The sequence below is a fragment of the Tympanuchus pallidicinctus genome, unplaced genomic scaffold (assembly GCF_026119805.1).
Source record: "Tympanuchus pallidicinctus isolate F22 unplaced genomic scaffold, pur_lepc_1.0 scaffold46, whole genome shotgun sequence".
NCBI lineage: Eukaryota > Metazoa > Chordata > Aves > Galliformes > Phasianidae > Tympanuchus > Tympanuchus pallidicinctus.
This window is the reverse complement of record NW_026294765.1, coordinates 912,445-935,565: the sequence shown is the minus strand read 5'-3', so window position 1 is coordinate 935,565 and position 23,121 is coordinate 912,445. Positions and strand designations below refer to the sequence as shown.

The 23,121-nt window shown below is 61.0% G+C and overlaps 1 protein-coding gene across 2 annotated transcripts; it reads left to right on the top strand.

Moving 5' to 3' along the window:
- The first annotated feature begins 565 nt into the window (after positions 1-565).
- Positions 566-22,659, top strand: CSNK1G2 (casein kinase 1 gamma 2). 2 transcript variants are annotated; one of them, XM_052702804.1, is made up of 13 exons: positions 566-748; positions 15,332-15,782; positions 18,278-18,318; positions 18,408-18,477; positions 18,609-18,757; positions 18,858-19,092; positions 19,176-19,261; positions 19,380-19,464; positions 19,542-19,690; positions 19,876-19,959; positions 20,781-20,885; positions 21,605-21,711; positions 22,217-22,659. In XM_052702804.1, exons 2-13 carry the CDS (start codon positions 15,596-15,598, stop codon positions 22,269-22,271), a joined length of 1,353 nt encoding a protein of 450 aa, XP_052558764.1. In that variant the 5' UTR covers positions 566-748; positions 15,332-15,595; the 3' UTR covers positions 22,272-22,659. The 2 variants fall into 2 exon arrangements, with proteins under 2 accessions (XP_052558764.1, XP_052558765.1); XM_052702805.1 differs by lacking the exon at positions 20,781-20,885 and having other exon boundaries at positions 611-748.
- Positions 22,660-23,121: the final 462 nt, after the last annotated feature.

The following is a 23,121-nucleotide window of genomic DNA, read 5'->3' as shown; positions in this document are numbered from 1 at the left end:
GCAGGCAGCATGGGGCCTATCCCCTATAGCACAGCTCTTGTCCTACAGCAGGGCCCGTCCCCTACAGCACAACTCTCGCCCCATAGCAGGGCCTATTCCCTATACCACAGCTATAGTCCTATAGTAGGGCCTGCCCCTATAGCACAGCTCTTGCCCTACAGCAGGGCCTGTCCCCCATTGGGGCTACATGCAGCACAAGGCCCGTCCCCCAGCAGAAGCTGCAGGAAGCGGGGTCCCACCCCCGCAGCACGGGCTGTCCCCTGTCCCTGTCCCTGTCCTTCATATAGGGCCGCAGGCAGCACACAGCCCGTGCCAGACAGCGGAGCCGCGCACCGCACCGACCGCTCCGGTAAACAAGGAGTTAAGCGGAAGTCCCGCCTACAGCCGCCGAGCGCGGCGCTGCCGTAAAGCGCGCCTCGTTGTCGTAAAGCCTCCCGCCCGCCGTTCGCCTCCAGCCTCCTATTCTCGACCGCGCTTTACGCCAACGCCGTTGCGCCACCATCCTCCCATCGGCTGCGCTTGCGCCGCGCACCGCTCCGGAGTTGGTATTCAGGAAGGGCTCTTGCGCCAGCAGCGTGGTGGGGGGCGCATGGGCGAGCGCGGAGCTTACGCCGGCGGCGTAGCGGTGTCGTTGGCTGGAGTGGTGAGGGGAGGCGAGAGGCGGCGTGAGGAGAGCCGGGCCGGGGGCGCCGCCATGGGCAGGCCGCGGGGCAGCGGCTGCGGGGCCCGGCGCTGAGGGACCGCCGAGGTAACGGCTACCGGGACCGCCCTGCCGCCGCGCTTCGCCCCGACCGGGACCGGGCAGCGTTGGGGCGGGGGAGGCCGGGCCGGGCGGTGCCGGCGGCGGGGAGCGGGAGCGGGGCGGTGCGGGGGCCGGTGGGGGTGATGGGGCTGCGGGGCCTTCGTGGGGCCTGGGAGCCCGAGCCGAGGCGCCGAGCGGGGCTCTGAGGGGCTCTGAGGGCCGGGCTGCGCTCCCCCCGCCCGCTGTGGCGGGGCCTGCAGGACGTGGGCCCTTTGTATGGGGCTTCGCTTTCCCCTCAGAGCTCTGGAAGCGTTGGTTTGGGGCTGGGGGGCTGTGCTGGGCACGGTGTTTAAAAAAAAAAAAAAAAAAAAAGCTTTTTTTTTTTTTTTCTTCAGCCGAGCTGCTGAGGATGGATGTGACGAACGGGGGGTGGGGGGAGAAATAAAGCGGCCTCCCCTTCCTCCTGCCCCGCCAGCACGGGGAGAACTGCCTTCCTATGGGGAGAGCTCTGCGGATGGGGAGAGCTCTGCGGGCAGCAGCCCCCCCACCTCAACAACCACCCCGTGCTGCTGTCTGCGGGTGCAGGGAGAGCAGCAGAGCTCTCAGCCCGAGGGGGGAACGCTGGGCTTCTGTGCGGGAGCTGGGCGTGGAGGAACGGCGTGTGGTCCGGGCAGCCACCAGCCATATTGTGTGTGTGTGTGTGTGGCTCTGAAGTGAAACGGTGAAGTTGGTGAAACCAACCTGAGCTGGAGGTCAGCCATTGCCCGGTCCTGTCCTATGTGAAACGGCTGCTGGTGTGGGAACGAGGCGCGCTGCTGCGTTGGGAAGTTGCCTCGTTAAACTGCTTTACCTTCTGCACAACAAGTGGTTGGATATCCGGAAATAAATCCCGAGGAGTGAGTGAGTTCATGGGGCAGCAGGGCTGTCCTGGGGGTGTGCAGCCCTCTGCCCCACCCCGAGCTGCCACCGCCGAGCTCGGAGCGCTGGCCCTTATGTAACAGATGGGAGCGAGCGTTTGGTGTTTGCCAGTGAAAGAGAATCGCTGTGAATTAGGGCAGGAGGCCTCCGTGGGGATGGCGGGGAGAGGCCTTCGCTGTGTTGGGGTGGGTTTGGCAGCTGGGGCTTGCCAGAGATTTGTTGGGTTTTGCTGTAATTTGGTGCGCTGTGGATAGGAGCGTTGGTCAGGGCTGGTTTTAGTGCTGCTGTGGAGCCTCTGGGAGGGTTGGAGGGTCAACAGTGACGATTGAACCCAACCGTGCTGCTGGGTTGGTGGCAGCTCCTTGCTGGTGTGCACCTGGGGGAGCCCCGAGTTCCCCAGGGGTTGTTGGGATCATCCTGCTGTTGCAGGGTGCTGCCCTCCCGCAGCCTTGGTTGCCAGCCTTCAAACCTGTAAGGCCTTATAAGTGGGTACAAATGGGTTCTGTAGTCCTCTGCAAATACAGCTGCTGCTCTGCTCCATGCCTGCACCAAACCAACCGGGGTGCAGTTGGCGTTGGTTTGCAGGGGAGGATGTTTGTGTGTCCGGCAGCATCTCGGGAAGCCCTGAATGGAGCTCTGTGTGGCTGCAGCGTGGCTCGTGTTTGGTTTTCTTGTTGCTGCGCTCTTCAGATGAGTGAGTGGAGAGGAGGAAGTTGGCAGTCGCAGTTCAGCAGGTTTCCGAATTCTGCTCTGAGTGCTTCCCTGCGCCGGTGCAGCGCCAGGCTTTGCGTCTCCTCTTGCTTTGTATTCTGCTTCTGAGCTCCTGTGCCGCCCGAGTGTTGTCAAAACTGCTAATCTGAGAGTGACTCAGCGGATCAATGGGAACTGCACGAGGCTGGTGCTGGTGGACAATCAGTATTTCCCCCCACCCCCTCTGGGCTGGAGGAGATGATGTCTGAGAGCAGCATGCCAGTAAACACGTTTCCTGGGCTCGGGCTGTCTGTACCCTCCCCTTCCCCTGGTGCTTTCCTGAGCTGCTGTGGTGAGGAGAAGTGCTGTGCTGGGAGCAGCAGTGCTGTTCTGTGGCTGCTCCATCCCGTGTGTGTGTGTGTGTGTGCAGCCTGTGCTCTGGCAGCAGCAGAGCTGCTGACAGCCCCAGCCTTTGTGTGGCCAGGAGGCTGAGTACCTGCATGGCTGGGTTTTGGAGACCAAAGCCTCAGGATGATGGCACTTTGTGCTGCCAAACCCTCAGCCCATTGCCCTGCTGGGGGGGGGGAGGAAGGGGGAGGGAGACTGAGCTTGCTACAGGCATCCCTTGTGTGCGTGGAGCAGCACCTTGTGCGCTTATAAATTGTGGGATTTCTAATTTATCTGTTTATTTTTTTTTAATTAGAATGGATCCCTGTGCTTCCTGCTGGCAGTCAGTGCCTCCTGGAGGGCTGTGGCAGTGCAGCAGGCAGAGGGCTAAGCGGTGAGGGAGGCAGAGAGGTGACTTCTGGAGCAGCTGCACGCTGAGCATTGGGGCTTTTGACATTGGGCTCCCATCGCCATGCTGGCTGCCCTCCATCTCCTAGGAATCCCCTGAAATCCTGCTCCAGCTTTGGTGCTTCCTGTTGCACAAAACTGGGTTAAAATAAAGTATTGCAGCACACACCTCTGGCAGAGGCGCTCAGGATCCCTTTGCTGTGCTGCTGGGTGCCCCTTTGGGGTACAAACCTGGCTCAGCCCTCCCATGCCTTATGGTTGGCCCGATGTGTTCAGAACCACCAGTTTTCTCCCCAAACCTCTCGGGGGTTCTGACAGCACCGTCCTGCTGTGGGGCAAAGGGGCGAAGCAGTGAATGGGAAACCACAGGGCTGGCTGCTTCCGTGCGCTGCGGTGCGGCGCTGCAGCCGCTCAGGGAGCTCAGTGAGGGTCAGTGCTCTCATGCTCTGTGATTTAGGGAATGCTGCTCCATCCAGGTAAGCATCAGCCTGCAGGCAGAGCTTCACGTGGGTGGGTCGAGAGGCGCGTGACCCACAGCTGTAAGGGTTTGTTCCCAGGGAGAGCACTGAGCAGAGAGTGGCCTGTGGCCCTTGGTTGTTTAATGTGATGTAATATTTTTTAATGAAGGAGGCCTGGCTTTTGCTTTCCAAATGGCAAACGAGATGCTTGGCAGGTGATGCGCAGGCTTTGCCTTCCTGGGAGGGTTGTTCTTAAGTTAATTAACAGGGGCTAACGTTGGTCTTGAATTCTGTGAAGCTTTCCTTGGCAGGAGCGTGGTTCTGTGCTGCTGTTCTTGCAGACCTCATCAGTGCCTGATGTCCTCTGCTAGGAAATCACTGCTTTTTGCTGTTGGGTCAGTGCTGATTGACAACATGAGACCCTTTTTCTTCTCCATTTTTGACACAAGCTGTTGGTGGTGATGAAGTTGTTTCTCTCCCTGCCTGAATTCCCAGCTCCAAGTGGGAAAGGAGCCGGGCTTTCCAGCCCATTCTGCGCTCTCCTGGATTACCCCACCCCCAGCTCTGTTGGTTCCCCTTATCCCAATGGTTTTGCTCACAGCCTCCATCTGTGCTCCCCAGCACAGACCCCACAAAGGATGCTGCTTGGAGGCTGAGCTGCAGCCTGGGGGGGCACCTGCTGTTCCCCTCAGGTCTGCTCTGACATCTCTGAGTATCCGAGTGCAGGTCTTGAAATAACCAGAGGATGCAGTGCAGCGGGGTGACAGCAGACACCTGGAGCAGGGGACAGATCCCAGATGCTGACAGCTCCTGGGACAGGAGTGCAGCTCCGAGTGCTTTGCTCCTATTTCTGCTCAGAGCCAGAAATCAAAGTCCAGAGCAATGTTTCTCCAGCCTGAAATCGTTCAAAGGCACTTGCTGGTGTTTTAGGGCCAATATTTAACTTGTTCCTGCAATGAGGAATGCCTGCTGGACTCCAAATATTTGCCTTAAGGAAGAAGTTTGAGAGAAGAACATCCACGAAGGGGGGAGGGAGCAGAGGGGATTGCAGGAAACGCTTTGGTCTCTGTGCATACAGGTCTACGAGGGCCCCATGTTGCCCCGTGGGCCCGAGCAGCAGCGCAGGGAGGAAACGTCTGTGCAGCTGGGTGTGTGTCTGTCCCACTGCCAGGGCTGAAGGCTCAGGTTTGGGGCCGCTTCCAACGCGGGGAGCCGGGCTGGAGCGCGCGTCGACTTCCTGGTGAACAAATCCCATCGGAAAAGAAACGCTGGGCTGCTTTTGCTTTTGCTTCGGCCTTTGGTGGCTGTGAAATGCTCCACAGCAGCCCTGCGAACGGCAGTTTTCCCGTGCCCTGGACCTGCTCATGGCTTCTCCTCGCTCGCCTCGCTGCGATCCTTCTCGATTTGTGCCACTGCCTGGCCCACGGGGAGCCCCCCTGGAGGTGGGTTGGTGAGGCCGCGCTGCCGGGGGGAACCCGCTGCACTTTGCCCAGCTCTGATTGTGCAGCCAGGCTGAGTTCCCAGTTCCAGCTCTGGCGCTGAAATCTGCTCTGCCTCAGTTGCACACCGAGCCTCTGCTGTGTGCGCTCTGCGCTCTCGTTGGGTTCTTGACTATTTAACTGAGTTGTGCTTAGGTAAAAAATAGCCTGTATGCTCCTCAGCCTGGCTGGGGTGGCTGTGAGTGTGATGGGGAAGTGCAGGCTTCTGTCAGAGCCCCGTCCAGCACAGGGGAGCCGGGCGCAGGGGGCTGTTAAGGAAGATGGACGTTGGCTCATTCCCTTTTGCAGACGCCTGGCACCGACTGTGGAGGTACCTGAGCTGAGTCTGTGCAGTCTGAGCACAGCCTGCAGCCCATCCATAGCCATGAAGGGCCCTGGGAGGGATTCATGCCACCTCTGAGGCTGCAGTGGGCACCCAGCAGCACTGTAACAAAGGCAGCGATGGGGTTAGGCCCATTAGATGGGCTGTGCGGTGAGTGAGGAAGCCAGTGGTGTGCAGCTGCAGGGACTAGGAGAAGTGGCAGGAACTGGAAGCAAAAGATTTGGGTTTCAGATAGAAGTGTGTGCTAAGGAAGGGTGAGCGTGTGTTGGCTGGGCTTTCTGGGACAGCTCACAGAAGTGAGAGCCCAGAAATGAGGGAGAAGGGACAGTTTGTACATGCAAGTAATGTTCCAGATATTAATAGCAGCAGCATGGAGCGGGTCCTCACGGGGGTGTCTCCTGCACGTTCCTCTGACACTACAGATCATCCCTTTGTGTGGAGCCCGGAAAAGCAGGTCTTGAGCAGGTAAGGGAAGGGGAGAAAGCAGCAAGGTTGCACCACAGCTCCCTGCCTGAGAGGTGGCTGGCTGCAGGATGAACTCCTTGAGAGGTTTCCATGTGTACGCATCCCTCTCCTGACCTGTAGCAGCTCTGGGGCTGCCTCTCCATCTGCAGCCCTCGCGGTGCTCCTGCTTTGGTGCCGTCCTGATCTCACGGGGAGATCTGAGGTGTGTCTGTTTTGTATTGCTTTGCTTCCCCGCCTATGAAAACAGCAGGTTCACTTGTGCACCTCCGAGAGAGGATGCGAGGAAGGGCTGAGCTGCTCGGCCTTGTAATAGAGGGGGTGGGGGGGGAAATGCCTCACGGGTCTCTCGTTGCTTCTCCGAAGGCGCTGCTGACGCTGGTGTGTGAGCAGATGGATGTTGCCGTGCCACAGCACGTCCCTCTGCCCCACTTACTCTGCAGGGAGGATTAATTGCACGGTGCCTCCTCTCTGCTCCTTCCACCCGTGGGGGGGCCCTGGGTCCTGCTGGTGGCCCTGGAAGCTGTCCTCATGTGGGGCAGGGCAGAGGTGAGCCCCTGCAGCTTGCTTCTAAAAGGGAAACAGCGCTGGCATCCCACTATGGGGAGTCTGACGGCTCAGGGGAGAGATTTCCCTGTGAACCCCTCTGGAACCTTGCCCTTCCACCCTTCTCCTTCCCCTCCCAATTCTTAAGATTTGGCAGCAATTTGGGAAATGCGTGAGGCTTCGGGCAGCCTGAGGGAGAGAGCAGGGGGAGAAGCAGTGCTTGTTGGAATGTGGGACAGCTCGGCTTGGCAGTGCTGCAGCTCCACAGCCCAGAAATGGAAGCAGCCTCATCACCGGTGGGAGCAGCACCCCCTGATCCCCCGCCTCCAGGATTCTGCTGGGACACAGCAGAGCTGCTTCGGTCACTGGTAGTGCCCCCTGCTTTTGTGTTACCATAGAGGAGTTGAAATGAGGTGTATTTTGGTGATGGAAGTGATTGCTTGTTCCCTTTCTCCCCACCTCACATCACAGAAGGCCACCCCGGATCTGCCGGTGCAGCTGCTTCCTAACCTGGTTCTGTCAGAAGGATATGGGTTAAGGGGAAAAAAAAGAAAAAGCTCCTACTATTAAAAGTGTTTATGCCAGCCCAGATCCTGCTGACAGCAGAGGGTTTGGTGGTGATACGCATGACGTGAGGCCAGGCAGAGCTGTGTGCAGTGACAGCCCCAGATGGGAAGCCTGCTGCCACGCATCTCGCAGTGCACAAACCAGCAGGCGTTGCACAGAGCCTTGGCCTGTGCTTGGGGTCTGTGGGGCTGCAGCACTCTGGGTGCTCTTCCTTGGGGTAAAATACGAACTCCTGGCTTCCCCTCACTGCTGTAGGGCTGAGTGCCCCACTCCTCATGCATGAATGAGCAGCTCCCTGGGGATCTGCTCCCTGCCTGCTGCCCTCTGGTGCAGAGCCCTTCCCCAGCCTCAGCTCCGTGCTGTTCCCGGAGGGATCAGTGCCTTTGGCTGCGATGCTGAGCCCCCCTGTGCTCTGAGCTGTTTGTAGGATGGGGAGCACAGCCTGCCCTCCTTCTCCACCTCCCAGGGTTCTTCTCCCACTTGCGAAGCGTTCTGTGTGATGGTGGGCAGTTGTGCCTCAGTTCCCCCTTCTCAGTTCCCCCTACTTCGCTTCCTCGGTGAAGTACCTCGAGCTGCAGAGAGCATAAGAACCAAAGGGCATTTAACCTTTGCATCAGCCGTCTGGAAAACCCCTGGAGCTTGCAATTGGGAGCAGCAGGAAGACACACCAATGAATGCTGCTGCTTGGGTCGTGCCCAGGGTGCTGGGAGGTGTCCTGGCTGTTGGGAGGGAGGAAATCTCCTCCAGGTGGACAGGAGGTTCTGAGCCTGTCCCTAGCTTGGGCCTGGGGGAGAGAAGGAAGGGAAGGAGCCGCATGCATCCAGGAGTTCCCTTTGTTACAGGATAAGAGTTGGGAAACGTTTCTGTCCCTTTGCAGACCAGATGTGGAGCCCCTTGTCCTCACTGCAGCCAATCCCTCTGTGCTGGAAGGAAGCACGTGTGGGACTTGAGGCTGTGGGGTCTCTGAGGTGTCTGGGGTTGGGGTTGTTGCTGTCACATCCTTGTTTGTTTTCCATCTTCAGCCTCCAGAGGTTGCATAAATGGGAGCAAATTGAAGGGTTACATCAGTGCTGTCGCAGCAGTGTGAGGAGAAGTAATGGTATGAAGTTAGGAGAGCCAGCCTTGAGAGCAGCAGGATGTGCTCCCATCTCCCTGCTTTGCTGTTCTTACTGCACAGGTTGGGGCTCGGAGGTTCTTCAGGAGCCTCATCCATCTGAATGAAATCCTCACACTAACTTTGAACTGCATTTAGTGCATTTAGAACTGCGTGTTTGGAGGAGGAAGGGGAAAAACCCCACATTTCTGAACGGCAAACCATGCAAAGCAGCCCCACTGCCAGGCTGGGAAGCAAGGCCACAGCTGGGGGCTGGGGAACGGGCACTCACTTGCCAAAACATCTCTGCTGCTCCTGTGAGGTGCACTGATGGCACCGACAGCAGAGCAAAGTCCTCAGGTGCCCCAAAGCCTGTTGCTGGGCAGGTCTGCAACCTCTGCTGTGCGTCAGTCTGGGCTGCTGCTGCTGTGGAGCAGAAGTGCAGCACTTCTGTGGTTGTAGAGGAAGAGAGGAGAAAGCCTTCCTCCCTTCTGGCTGCCTGGGAAACCGATGGCAGCTCTTGGTTTGCATCCATTGCTGTGCTAAGATCCCTCGTGGGGAGAACGGCGAGCAAGTGCTTGGTGCTGCTTTTAGAAGTGTTGGCTTTTGAGGATGTGGGAGTATCCAGGGACGGGGCTGGGGAGGCAGCGTGCTGCTGGAGGTGGTCTTAACCTTACTGCAGGCTGCAGTGACACAGGGGAGGCGTTCCGGCCTCAGAAGCGAGCTGTGAAATGGAAGTGGCTGTTCCACCCTGCTGCTGAGGATCATCACTGGTGTGGAAACCTCCGTGTCGGTGCTGCGGGCTGTGAGCCCAGGGCTGGGCAGGAAGGTGCAGTGGGAGGAGCTGGCCTGGCTCAGAAGCCTGGCGTAAGGCTGGAATGCTTTGCTGCCCCGCTCCCAGGGCACAGCACGGATGCTGGCGCTGACAGCGTGATGGTTGGTCGTGGTGGTGGAGAATCGTGAGCCCAGGCAGCAGGAAGTGTGGCTGAGCTCTTGCTGCGGCTTCTGCCTGCAGCTGAAGCAGAAATGGCAATAAAAGATCTGTGTCTGGTGGCAGAGGCTGAAATACAGAACAGGGCCGTCCTGTCTGAGGTGTTGTGCGTGGCAGCTGCTGAGGCAGCAGCTCCTCAGGCTTCTCCGCTGCCCAAAGTGCCAATGGAACTTGGTGATTTGATCGCAGATCTCAGGAGCTTGTTCAGCACAGAGTTAGCGGGCTTGAAAGCAAATCTTGGGCATCACAGGGGGTGAACTGCAGCACTGGGAGAGCTCAGATCGGATCTGGCTGGGATGTGTGCTCTGAATCTCGCTGGACTTGGCCTTGCAGCTCAGGATGCTCTCGTGGGACTGCGTGCAGGTTTGTGCTGGCCAGCTGCTGCGTGTTCCTGGAAGGCAGCTGGTTCCTTTACAGCTCTGCCTCCCAGCAGCAGCGTGGACTTAATTAGGATCTGGTGTCCAGGCAGAGCTCGTTGTGCTGTGGACGCTTTGTTGGGTTTCAATAGAAAACCTGCTGGCAGAGCTGCAGAAGGCGGTGTGTGCGGGGGGCTCGAGGCTGAGACCACTTGTTCAAGCCACTGCTGGGGCTACGAAGGGCCCCACTGAACGCTGCTCTTGTGCAGAGCAGGAGCCCAAAGGGCCTCATCAGCACGATGCCTGCACTGCATGCAGTGTCTGGGTGCCAGGCTGTGGCTGCTGCTGTTCTTCTCCGGTCTCCCACTTCGAGGCTCTGCTTTCATAGAATCACAAGGTTGGAAGTGACCTGTAAGATCATCCAGTCCAACCCTCTCCTCATCACCACTGCCACCACCAGCACTAAAGCACATCATGCAGCACCTCATCCAGGCACCTCTTGAGCACTGCCAGGGACGGCGCCTCCATCACCTCCCTGGGCAGCCATTGCAGTCCTGACCGCTCTCTGAGAGAAAAAGTTCTTCCTTATGTCCAACCTAAACCTCCTCTGGTACAACTTGCAGCCATTGCCCCGTGTGCTGCTCGTTGCCTGGGAGAAGAGGCCAAACCCCTCTTCACCACAGCCTCCCTTCAGGAAGTTGTAGAGAGCAGTGAGGTCTCCCCTGAGCTCCTCTTCTCCACACTGAACAATCCCAGCTCCCTCAGCCGCTCCTCAGAAGCCTTGTGCTCCAGACCCCTCACCAGTTTTGTTTGCCCTTCTCTGGACACGTTCCAGGGCCTCAATGTCTTTCCTGTAGTGAGGAGCCCAAAGCTGAACACAGCACTCGAGCTTTGTCTGTCAGGAGCTTCCTTTCCCCTACTACTGCTGCGTCTGCATGTGTGAAACCGAAACCACTTCAGCGTCCTGATTGGCCTCTTTGTGTTGAACTGCTGAGATGTGATGGATTCTGCAGAGTTACAGCCCGTGTTACTTCACGCAGGAGCAGAGCCTGCATCTTTCCCATGGCTCACAAGGATCGCTGCTCCTGTTACCTCCAGCATCCTGCTTACATGGCAGCAAGGAGACTGCCTGGCCTGTGCACAGGAGCACCAGGTGCAAGCAGCAGGGCGTCAGGCTGGAGCTGGAGCTGGGTCTTCTGTTCATCATTCAGTTTCCCAGCCTGGAGCAGAGCCTCTGCTGGCCCAGCAGCTGCTGATGGTCTCGGAGAGCAGCAGTGAGCAGGAGGGGGGTGCTGGTGCTCAGCTCCTCCCTGCCCTGCAGCCTGCTGCATCCGACCCCGTGCCAGTTTGGTGCCCAGCTCCTTCCTGCCCCAGATCTGCTGCTCCTGACCCCACGTTGGTTTGGCGTTGCTGCTGTTCCCTCGCACTGTGGATCCAGCCCAGTGGCTGTGCTGCAGAAGGCCTCGAGGCTCAGGAGCCAGAGCTGCTGGGCCTGAGTTGGGCACAATCTCTCCTCACACCGGGCTGAACGCAGGCACAGAGTCCTTCTTACAGCAGCACGCAGCCGACCACAGGACTGTTTCCATTCGGGGCTCTCTGATAGAGCATCACTGTTTTCTTTCTGGTGGGCTTAATGGCAGTTTGAGCTTGTGGCTGCTGAGCCCAAGCCCTCAGTGCCCTCTGGGGCGCTCAGTTCTCAGATGGGATGTGCTGTGTTTGATCCTTTTCAGCCTCGTTTTTAGACCTGGTCTTATTTTAGCGTCTGTATATTTACTGTTATTACTGTATTTCCTAGGGCTGTATTTTTAGCCTTTTCCTTGGTTCCCGTGCTGCTGCTGAAATCCCAGCCGTGGCATTTCCTGCTCTGTGGTAAAATCCTGCTAATATTTTCCATCCAGGTGCGATGGCATTGGATGGGGATGCAAGGAAAAGCAGAGCTCTGCCTTTGGCTGCGGGTGCGTTGCTCAGCAGAGATGCTCGTCCCTCCCCACCATCCCTGGGATCTCAGGAGCAGCTGAGATTGTGCTTTTCCAGCAGCCTGATGATTTTGAATGTGTCAGCTTGTAACCTCCAAAGATCTGAATGAAATCATGCGTGACTCATTATTGGTTTTGCGTGGTGAGAGCTCAGTGGAGCTGAGCATTTGTCAGGCCAGCGAGCTGTGAAGCAGAGCTGTGTCAATAGCAAATGTTCTCCGTGGGGTGATGTATGGTGATCCGTGAAAGGGCTGCGGGAATGGTTGGGAGCTGGGAGAAAATGGCCTGGAGAGGTGGGAGGTTGGAGGTGAGGAGCGCCTGCAGCGCGCGATGTGTGCTGGGGAGGGAGCAATCCTGGCGTGGGGAGCAGTTAATGGGTGGCAGAGCTGGAAGGGGAAGGCGGGCGCTGCGGGGCAGGAAGAAAAACCCATCATTTTCAGGAAGAAAAACCCATCATTTTCACAGCACCCTTCAGACTGGGGGGAGGGATGGGGAGGAAAGACAGCAAATGCTTTCTTCGTTTGTGGAATCGTGGCGTGGTTTGGGTTGGAGGGGACCCTAAAGATCACCCAGTGCCCCCCGAGGGCTGGCTGCCCCTCCTCCATGGGGCTCCTATGGGACGGCGCCCTGCCACCCTCTGGGAGAGACCTTCATCCGCTCATTTAATCCAAATCTCCCTTTCTTCAGTTCAAAACCGTTCCTCCTTTTTATTTATTTCCTTTCCTAATCCCAGCGTTTTTCATTTTCGTGGCTCAGAGCCTCAAAGGGACGCGGGGCAGCACGGAGCAGGGAGCCAGGAAAAGGGAGGGGAGGTTTGGAACAAGGATGCTCAGATCATGTTGGATTAAAAGCTTTGCTTTCCCAGTTTAGGGTTTCGTTGGGGTTTTTGGTTGTGTTTTTTCCCCAGATCAGGCAGACGCAAGGCGGGCTGTCAGCCCTGTGGGGTGGGAGCTGCGGAGCTGAGCTGCGTGCTGCCCTAAGCAGCCCCACGTTGCAGTGAGGTGTTCAGTGGGAGCTTCCTGTTGTGCCGACACCAGCGTGCGAAGGAGGAAGCAGTGAGCAGAGCTGGGAGAGCTCCGCCGTGGTGAGCAGGGCTGGGCACCATCCCTGCTTCACTTCAGGGCTGGGAGGAGATGTTCTGCGGCAGCAGGAACCCCGGGGTGCTGCTGGGAAGGCAGCTGCTGCCAGGACTTCCTTTGCTGATGGGATTCACCCCAAAAGCCCTCAGCTCTGCTGCTCCCAGGCCTCTGCAGAGACGTCGGCACGGAGCCGCTGGGCCTTCATTGAGCTGTGATGGCACAGCTCTCACCCAGAGCTGCCTTCTCCACTGGATGGCCGCGCTTCTTACCCTTCTCACCACTGCTCTGCTCTTCCCCTGAGGGCCCAGGAGGAAGCTGGGCTGGAAGGAGCTGCTGCCTGTTGTTGGGCTGGGACGTCTGCTGGTGCTGCACCATCCCAATGCACAGAGGGAGGCAGAGCCAGGACGTGTTTGCTCCGTGCTGTGAGCTTTCCCCTCCTTGCAGCAGGAGCAGCGGGTGCAGCAGATGGCAGCCCACGCTGATCTGCGCTCAGGTGCTGCTCCTGCTGTCCTGCAGGAGGTGCTGCCTTTGGCCTCAGACAAACTGGGCTGGGACATTCAGTTCCCAGAAGATGAGGAACAGTTGGATTTTTGTACATCTGGATTTCCCTCCTGTGGTGACAGGGCTTTTCTCAGAGCTCTCAGCTGCTGAGGAGCTCCAACCCTGATCCAGGCCCGAAGGGCACTGCAGGCAGCGGCTGGGCAGGATCAGTGCGGAGCTGAGGGCTTTTCTTCCTTGTGCTCTCAGGAGCTTCTCATTCTTTCATCTGCATGCAGCTGCATTTCCTTTCTGCAGCATTGGGATCCATCCTGCGTGCAGGTGGGGAGCAACGCTGTGTGCCAGCAGCAGCAGCAGCAGGGGGCAGCGACCTCGGGCTCCTTCCTCTCCGTTCCCCTCTTTCGTTCTTCTCTTGTGACCTCTTTGGGCTGGGAATGGCATCAGTGCCTGGAGGGCCCAGAACAGTGTTGCCCCGGCTGGCACTGCCAGGTTTCACTGCATGGGAAAGAACTTTTAGAAACACCTTGCCAGCCTTTCAGGCCTGCAGCCGTGCTCAGGAGCCTCTGAGCGTGGATATTTCAGCGCAGGCTGCAAACTGCAGGGCAGATGAGGAAACCCAGCCGAGAGCAGCAGCTCTGCGTGGCCCCGTTGGGGCTCTCATTGTTTCTGGAGTTCCGTTCCATCGGGCCGCTGCTCGCTTGCGTTTTGCTCTGCAGCGCGTTTTGGTTTTGCTTCCTGGACTCAGAGCTCTTCACGTTGCTACAGGGGAGCTCTGCTTTGCTTTAAGACCACATCAAGGAGCGAGGAGCAGGGTGTGACGTGCTGTGTGCTGGGGGGGAGCAAAGCACGGGGAGGCGCCGCTCTGAGCATCACCGCAGCCCTTCCTGCCCCACAGCCAGGGCAGCTCGGTGTCCCCCGCCGTGCGGTGCTTCACCCCATAGGTTTGATGCCATGGCAGCGTGGCACAGTGAGGAGGGTGGGAGCAGCGTTGGGGTGCAGAGCAGGATGCTCCAGAGATGGCAGCTCAGAGCCTGCAGGAACGGAGCCCGTAACCCTCACTGCTCAGCCTCACTGCGGGCGCTGTGCTCCAAAGCCAGGTGTGCTGCTGGGGGGGAGCAGGGCAGCCCTGCAGCTCCTGGGCTGCCTGAAAGTGCTCTCAGACCCTCCCTCGTCCCCCCTCCCCCCGTGCATCCTTTAGCACAAGAAGCCTTTTTTATTATTATTAATAGCTATTGCAAGCCAGTAAAAAGTTTTATGGGCTTTGGCTGAGCGTCAGGGCTTGCAGTGCGCTCATTTCCTGCAGTCTGAGTGCTGGAGGGGGCTGGGTTTGCTTGGTTAACCCACGGTAGCAGAGCTGAGGACTGACAGCAGTGCAGCAGGAGCTGGAGGGGAGCGGAGGGGACTGCAGCCACAGGGGCAAAAACCCATCTGTGGTGGCTGTGTGAGCCTGGCTGTCTGTCCGTCCCTCTCCTCTGCCCCCGTAATGATGTTGGTGTCAGCTCACGGTGAGCAGAGGGGCTTTTTGTGCCTTGGGCTGCTGTCTTTCCACCCAGATCTCTCTCCCAGGTGCCAGCATCTGTGCCACAGCACGATGGGGCCTCGCATCCACTTGCATGGCAAGGAGCAAAAGCTGCTCTGCACCTGGTCCTGACCACAGGGATCCTCGCAGCCCACCTCCTCCAGGGCCAGCATCCTCTGTTTGTAGGAAGCTGCACACCCACTGTGCTTTGCCCCATAGCTGCCCCATGCTGGGTGCTCTGCTCCGTGGGGCTCAGCTCTGTGCCCCATAGCCGCCCCATGCTGGGTGCTCTGCTCCTTGGGGCTCAGCTCTGTGCCCCATAGCTGCCCCATGCTGGGTGCTCTGCTCCTTGGGGCTCAGCTCTGTGCCCCATAGCTGCCCCATGCTGGGTGCTCTGCTCCTTGGGGCTCAGCTCTGTGCCCTATAGCCGCCCCATGCTGGGGGCTCAGCTCTGTGCCCCATAGCCGCCCCATGCTGGGGGCTCTGCTCCGTAGGGCTCAGCTCTGTGCCCCATAGCTGCCCCATGCTGGTTGCTCTGCTCCGTAGGGCTCAGCTCTGTGCCCCATAGCCGCCCCATGCTGGGTGCTCTGCTCCGTGGGGCTCAGCCCCTTCTGCCACCCCCCTCTATGGGTGCCCTGTCCTCCCCACGGCCTTCTGCCTCACACGGCACAACTTCCCTCCCACTCAGGACGTAGGGCAGCAGTTCCAGCTCTGCTCTCCCCACGGCAGCCCCCCTTCACCCCTTTCCCACCCCGTGGGGCAGGGCGCTGGGCGCGCAGCTCCGTCTTTCACTGACTCTCCTTTCTCCCCCCCTTTGCAGCTCGCCGGGCGCTGGGAGGACCCCGTCTGCAGGATGTTCTCTCCACCAAAGGTCTCCTCGTGACCGCTGACCATGACCGTCCCGGCGGCACCTCGGGAGGCACCAACGTTGCAGTAGCCCGGCTCGTCCCCCCGCCGCACACCGGGATGCTGCACTGACCGAGGGCAGCCCCGCTTCTTTTCTCCTCTCCCCCTCAACTTTCAGCAGCTCTGGGATTTGTATGGCAGCAGCGTAACCGTGGAGAGGCCGGGGTATCACAAACTTATGGATTTTGATAAGAGAGGAGGGAAAGGGGAGCTGGAGGAAGGTAAAAGGATGTCCAAGACGGGTGGAGGAAGGAGCAGCCATGGAAGTCGGAGCGCCGGAACCAACTCGGGAGTCTTAATGGTGGGTCCCAACTTCCGCGTCGGAAAGAAGATCGGATGCGGCAATTTCGGGGAGCTCCGCCTAGGTGAGAAGGGCCTTCTGCTCCTCTGTCCTCGCCGTGCCTCGTGCTGCCGTGCCCTCCTGCAGCCCAGCACTGCGTGGGCAGCCCCGACCCCGCCGGGTTCTGTTGCTCAGCGCTTCCTCTCCCACATGCTGTGGGGTGAAGGTTGCGCTGCGGCGCCTCGTCCGTCTCTCCCCCTTCCCCTCCTTTCGGGTTCACTGTGGGAAGCAGCGCTCTCTCTCCCGAGGATCCTGGGCTCCATCGGAAGAGGGGTGGGCAGCAGGGATTGTCCCTCTTTACTCTGCCCTCGTGAGGCCCCATCTGCAGTGCTGCGTCCAGGTCTGGGGCCTCCAGCACAAGAAGGACGTGGAGCTGTTGCAGAGGGGCCACAAAGATGAGCTGAGGGCTGGAGCAGCTCCCCTCCAAAGACAGGCTGAGGGAGCTGGGCTTGTTCAGCATGGAGAAAAGAAGCTGCAGGGTGACCTCAGTGCTGCCTGCAGTACCTGAAGGGAGCCTGCAAACAGGAGGGGAATCAACTCTTGGAAAGGGGAGATGACAGCAGAACAAGGGGAAATGGTTTGAAGTTGAGGGAGGGAAGATTGAGGTTGGATGTCAGGGGGAAGTTCTGTGCTATGAGAGCGGTGAGGTGCTGGAACAGCTGCCCAGAGAGGCTGTGATGCCCCGTCCATCCCTGGAGGTGTTCAAGGCCAGGTTGGATGGGGCCCTGGGCAGCCTGGGCTGCTGTGAAATGGGGAGGCTGGCAGCCCTGCGTGTGATGGGGGGGTTTTGGAGCTTTGTGATCCTTGAGGTCCCTTCCAACCTGGGCCATGCTGTGGTTCTGTGACCCCCCACATGCCCTGGGAGGTTCTCAGTGGGATTTCACCTCCCCAATGGACATCGGGGGCAGGGGAGGCCTGCAATCCCAGCAGGGCTGTGCCAGCACACAGCTGATGCCTGCAGGAGTTCAGTCTGTGCCAGGTGAAGCAGGCTGTGAGCTCTGGGGCAGGGCTGGTGATGCAGGAGGGAAGGAGAGAGGCCGGGTCGTGGTGTGGGGGCAGAGCGGGCTGCCAGGCGTCCCCAGGTGGGCACAAAGCAAGCAGTCCTCAGGGCACGTCTCGTCCCCACTGCTGCTTCCTGCCTGCACCCCCTGCCAGCCAGGCTGCCCCGAAGCTGCACCTCAGAGGCAGCAAACGTGTGCAGATTTGTCTCTTCTTGTGACCTTTTGGTGATTGCTTACCTTTCCCCACCCCAGTGCTTCTGCTTCCAGCAGCAGAACGGAAGCGCGGTGTCTTTCTTCTTTCCAAGTTAAACTTCCATCTTTCACCTCTTCTTTCTAAAGTTAAAAGCAGCTCTTTGGAGGGGGCAGGAAGACAGGAGTGGGTCCCCAGCCCACGGCTGCGGTGTCACAAACCCCGAGCTCGTGCTGGTTTGTTTTTCTCTGGGATGGTATTAAAAGCAATGGCTGCTCTGAGGGAGCAGCACAGCCATGGTGAGCACTCAGTGCCTGAGCTGCCCTCGCTGTGCAGCCGTGACGTGTGGGAGCAGCTGCCCCATTGCACGGCTTGGTTTGGAGGCAGCGCCGTGCTGATGGGGCAAAGGGCCCCTTTGCAAAGGCAAATATTTGCTCTCTGCCACTCGTTTTGCTGCTTGGATTTCAGTTTTCTGCTTCGCAACCACCTCCGCTTCCATGCAGCCCCGCAGCAGCGAGGTGCCACCTGGGGGCAATGCCTTTTAGGTGTCAACACGGCCATAGTTTGGACAAATCCGGGGCTGTGCAGGGACAGGCCTGGCTGAGCAGCCCCTGCCCTCCTTCCGTTCTCCTTCCCTTTTCCCCTCCTGGAGCTTTCTGTTCGCTCCCTCTTCCTTTTTAGCAGGCTGGGGGCCAGCAGCTCGCAGTGATGCTGATGGTCTCCCTGCCCCCAGGTCACAGGAGGGGCTGCCGCTCACATTCACGATGTCCATCCGGCCGGGCTGCAGCCCCCCCTGCATTTCTTCTCCCCTTCTCATCCCCCATCCTCCAGCACTGTGGTGAACAACCAGGAGCCCCGGCTGGAACCGAACCACGGCAGGCTCTGACTTTCCCTTGCTGTCCCCACAGAGGCACTGCGTGCTGGGGAGCTCCGTGCACGGATGGGGCAGCAGCTCCTGCCTTCTCCGCTCCCTTCCTGTCCCCCGTTCATCCCTTCCCCGTAACCCTGCTCGGCAGCTGGCTCTGCTGTCACCCGGCGAGGATTTATTGCTGCTTCAGGTGGCTTCAGATGAAACCTCGTGGCAGGAGGAGCAGATTGCTGGGAGGAAACCGCGAGCAGATGCAGCTCCGTTGGGCTGCAGGAGGGGGGGTCCCTTTGCGTGGGGGCAGCAGGGGGGGAGCCTGGGGGGCTGCCGCAGGGCCGTGCTGAGCTGTGTGCTGTGCACTGCAGCTCGGCCTTTAGGAGCTGTGGGTGGGAAGGTCCTCCTGTGGCTGTGGGGACGGGGAGCCCCGCTCAGTGGCGATGCCTTCTGTTGGTGTTTCCCTGCAGGAAAGAACCTCTACACCAACGAATACGTAGCGATCAAATTGGTGAGTCCTGCAGTGCGGGGCGGGGGGTGAGGGGGGCTGACCTCAGGGCCTCCCCCCAGCAGCACTGAGCACCACTTCCCTCCTCGCAGGAGCCCATCAAGTCCCGGGCCCCACAGCTGCACCTGGAATATCGCTTCTACAAGCAGCTCGGCAATGCAGGTACGGCCCAGGGCCCCCAGCCGGGGGAGGCAGCGCTGCCAGGCGCCGTGGGGCTGCTCCCCCCACTGCTGCACGCATTGACAACACCCCCCCCCCCCCCCCCCAAACCTCCCCCCTTTTCTCTCTCGCAGAAGGAATTCCTCAGGTTTATTACTTCGGCCCCTGCGGGAAATACAACGCCATGGTGCTGGAGCTGCTGGGCCCCAGCCTGGAGGATCTCTTTGATCTGTGCGACCGCACCTTCACCCTCAAAACCGTCCTGATGATCGCCATCCAGCTGGTGAGGGGGGGGGGGGGGCCGTAGGGTGGGGGGGGGGGGGGCAGGGGGGTGGGGGGCAGGCGGCCCGGCCCACTGACCGACCCCCCCCCGTGCCCTTCAGATCACACGGATGGAGTACGTCCACACCAAAAGCCTCATCTACAGAGACGTCAAACCCGAGAACTTCCTGGTGGGGCGGCCGGGCAGCAAACGGCAGCACACCATTCACATCATTGATTTCGGCCTGGCCAAAGAGTACATCGACCCCGAGACCAAAAAACACATCCCCTACAGAGAGCACAAGAGCCTGACGGGGACGGCGCGTTACATGAGCATCAACACCCACCTGGGGAAGGGTACGGGGGGCTGCGACCCGCCTGGGGGGCTGAGAGGGGCTGTGGGGGGGGAGGTGCTGACGGCCGCTTCTGTCTCCGCTCAGAACAAAGCCGCAGGGACGACCTGGAAGCGTTAGGCCACATGTTTATGTACTTCCTCCGTGGGAGCCTTCCCTGGCAGGGCCTGAAGGTAAAGGGCTGGGGGCTGCTCGCACCGTGCCGCCCCTGCCGTGTCCCTGCCGTGCTGTGGGGGCGCTGCTGTCCCAGCTGCCCCCCACTGCTCCCCCTGACCCCCCTCCCCCCGCCAGGCGGACACACTGAAGGAGAGGTACCAGAAGATCGGCGACACCAAGCGAGCCACGCCGGTGGAGGTGCTGTGCGAGAACTTCCCAGGTGAGGGCACCCAGCGTGGCCCCGGCCCGGCCCCACACCTCCACCCCCCCCCAAACTGAGCCCCCCTGTCCCCGCAGAGGAAATGGCCACATACCTGCGCTACGTGCGGCGCTTGGACTTCTTTGAGAAGCCGGACTACGATTACCTGCGAAAGCTCTTCACGGATCTGTTTGAGAGGAACGGTTTCGTGTTCGACTACGAATACGACTGGGCTGGGAAACCGCTGGTGAGCGGGGAGGGGGGGGCGGGGGGCAGCTGTTGCGGTAGAGCTGTTAGACGGCAATCTGAGGCTCCTCCTCGTGCCAGGGGACCAGCAGCAGTGGGCCGGGGGCCGGGCTGGGCGCTGGGGCTGCTTGGTTCCTTTGGCCGCAGGCGGTGGCACGGCTGACGTTGCGCTCCTTGCATCCCCAGCCCACCCCCATCGGCACGATGCACAGCGAGGTGCAGGTGCAGCCCCCGAGCAGAGACAAAGCACAGCCACACACCAAACACCAGGTGAGCGGCAGCGCGGCCTCCCCCGGCACCTCCTGCTCCTCACAGCCCCGGTGCCGGGGCTGCATCCCGGCGGCTGACCGGTGGCTGCGGGTGGGAGGGAGCAGCTGGGGCTGCCTGCGGGCTGCGGCGCTGCTGGACGGCGGCGGTGCGGAGCTGGGGGCGACGCCCGGTGTGATTCGTGGATGTGGTTCCGGTCACCCCCGTCGGTGGGGCGGAGCCGGCGCCAGGAGGGGCCGCTCCGGAGCGTGGCCCCACGCTGCGTGTGTGGGGCGGTGCTGGGGGACCGCAGAGCTGTGCAGGAGACGAGCGACCCTCAGCCCCGAGCCGGTGGCTGTGCAGCCCCTCGTGCCTTCAGCTGGGGCTCGGGGGAGCGGGGCTGTGCGGGTGCCTGAGCGCTGCTGCCCTTTGGGACCCTCAGAGGCTGAGCAATGAGGGCTGAGGAGCGCGGCGCTCCATCCGCCTCCCTGCTCGAGTCTGCAGCGCTTCTACCGGGGCCGCCAGGCCCCGCTGTGAGCTGCAGGTGGGGGCAGAGGCACCGCGTGGCTCCGGCCCTCCCCAGCTTCCCCACAAAGCTCCCACAGCCCGGAGCCGCGCGCTCCTGCAGGGCTCAGAGCTGCGCCAGCGCCTCCCCCCGAGCTGCTCCGGCCCCGGCTTTTGCTTTTTTGCATGTCTTACTTTCTCTACTCCTTCCCGCCGCTCTTCTTCCCCCCTCCCCCCTTCGCCCCGTTGTCCCCCACCTCTCCCTTCTCCCCCCCCATTCTTTTCCTCTTTTCTGTTCTTTTGTTTCTTTTCATCCTCTACCTCCCGCCTGCCGCGAGCAGCCGCCCGATGGGACGGAGCAGTGGGATGCTCACGCTGGCGGGCAGCCGGCCGAGGAGCCCGGGGGAGCTCGCCTGGCAGCCGGCCGGCTCGGGGGGTCCGTGCAGGTACACAACCACGTGCTGAGGGCAGGGGGGCGCGGGGCAGAGCAGGCCGGCCGTGCTGCGCTGCCAGGACGCGGCTCTGACTGCGGGCCGTTCCTCCATCGCTGGGACGGGGCGACGGCTTGGAGCCCTGCTTCCCTCCGCCCTTCCCCGGGCGGCTCTCGGCTCGGGGGGGCACCGTGCCTTGGACCCCCGGGTCCCCCCTGGTTGCGCTGCGCCGTTCCCTCTGTCTGCGCTTCGTCCCGTCGCTGCTGCTCGGCCCCGCTGCTCCGTGGGGTGGCTGTGGGTCGGCTCGCCCTCCTGCTGCCCTTGGTCCCCTGCCGGGTCGCTGCCCGCTCTTCCTCCGGGCTGGGGGTGACGGCTTGGTGGTCCCACAGCTCTGGGGCGGCCCGGCTTCACGGTGGGGCCTGCGGCACCGGGCTGCCATTGCCGTGCTGAGGGACCTCCGGGGCTGCGGGAGCCTTTGGGGGCTGATCCCCTCAGCACGGCCGAGTCGGGGCTCAGGGACGGCGGTGAAGCTGCTGGGGGATTGGCTGGGGGTTGTGGGGCGGCTGGGCGCACAGCAGCACAGGAGCAGCCGTCTGCCATCCCAGCCAGGGGAGCCGGGGCCCCCACGACGCGGGGCCGCCACCTGCAGCTGCTGCGGGGCGAGGGATGAGGCCCTATGGGACGCCCCCCCCACCCCACAGCACGGCCCCACGCTGACGTGTGCCTCCCTGCAGGTGATGAGCTCCACCAACGGAGAGCTGAACACGGACGACCCGACGGCGGGGCACTCGAACGCGCCCATCACAGCCCCCACCGAGGTGGAGGTGACCGACGATACAAAGTAAGGACGCCCCCAGCCCCACATTGCACCCCACTCGCTGCCCCGCCGCCACCGTAAGGGACAGTGCGAGCAGTGCCACCATGCTTGGTGCTGCTGTGCCCGGTGTCACCGTGGTGGTGCCGCATGCAGGGCCGTGGGACGGATCTGAGGGGGCTCTCAGGGATCGCTGTGTGCCCCCACCCCCACGGGGCCCCTGTTCCCCTCACACTCAGGCACTGATGGTCCCTCCTTCCCCCCATCCTTCTGTCCCTCCATCCCTCTGTCAATCTGTCCCTCCATTCTTTTGTTCCTCTGTCCCTCCATCCCTGCACCGTTCCTCTGCCCTTCCATCATTTTGTTCCTGTTCCTCTGTTCCTCCATCCATCCTTCCATCCCTCTGCCTCTGTCCCTCCATCCCTCCATCCTTCCATCCCTCCTCTGTCCCTCCATCCTTCTGTTCCTCCATCCCTCTCCACCTCCATCCTCCCATCCTTCCGTCCCTCCATCCCCGTCCATCTGTCCGCAGGTGCTGCTGTTTCTTCAAGAGGAGGAAGAGGAAAAGCACCAAACGCCATAAGTGAGCGCGGGCGGAGCAGCGGTGCGGGGCTCCCCTCCCTCCGGCCGTGCCGGACGGTGCCCGCGATGCCGTGCGGTGGGAGGAGCCCGGCGCCCACACGCAGCACAGCGGGGCCTCCCCCTGCCCGGCCCGGCCGCTCTCGTGTCCCCGCATCCGCCAAAAAAGAGAAAAAAAAAAAGGTATAAAAAAGAAGAAAAGCCCCGCAGGGAGCGCAGCGCGGGGCGCCCGTTGTGCCCGGCGGGACAGGAGCCGATCCTCACCGCGCTGCGCTGCGCACCGAACCCTGGGCTCTTTTTTTTTTTTTTTTCTTTTTTTTTTCTTTTTTTTTTTTCTTTTTTTTTTTTCTGTTGCTTCTTTGTCTCTTAAGTTAATTTAAAGTGAGTCTCAGTGCAGCGCGCCGAGTTGTCGGTCCGTCCTTCACCGCCATCCGCCGCGTCCCGCCATGCGCTCGGCACGGCGCTGCGCCCCACGGCTGCGGGTCCCGGTGGGCAGCGGGGCAGCCGAGCTCCGCGGCGCCGTGCGGCGGTCGGACCCCCATAAACGGTTAAACGGGGGCACGGCGGGTCCCGCGGTGGCGCCGGGGTGGCGCCGAGGGCACCGCAGCCCCGCACCCAACCGCGGCGACCCCCGTGGGTGCGCACGGAGCCCCCGGACCCCAACCGAGCGACGCGCCGCCGCGCGCATCGCTCACCGCACGGGGGGGGGGGGGGGGGGGGGGGACACGCTTAGCTTTACCCGCCCCCCGCCGCTCTGCCCCAAAGGGGTCGGACGGCGCTGGGGCTCTGGGGAGGGGGGGGGGAGCGGGGGGAACATCTGTGGCTGCTTCGGAGCATCGTTCAAACCATCCCGATGGG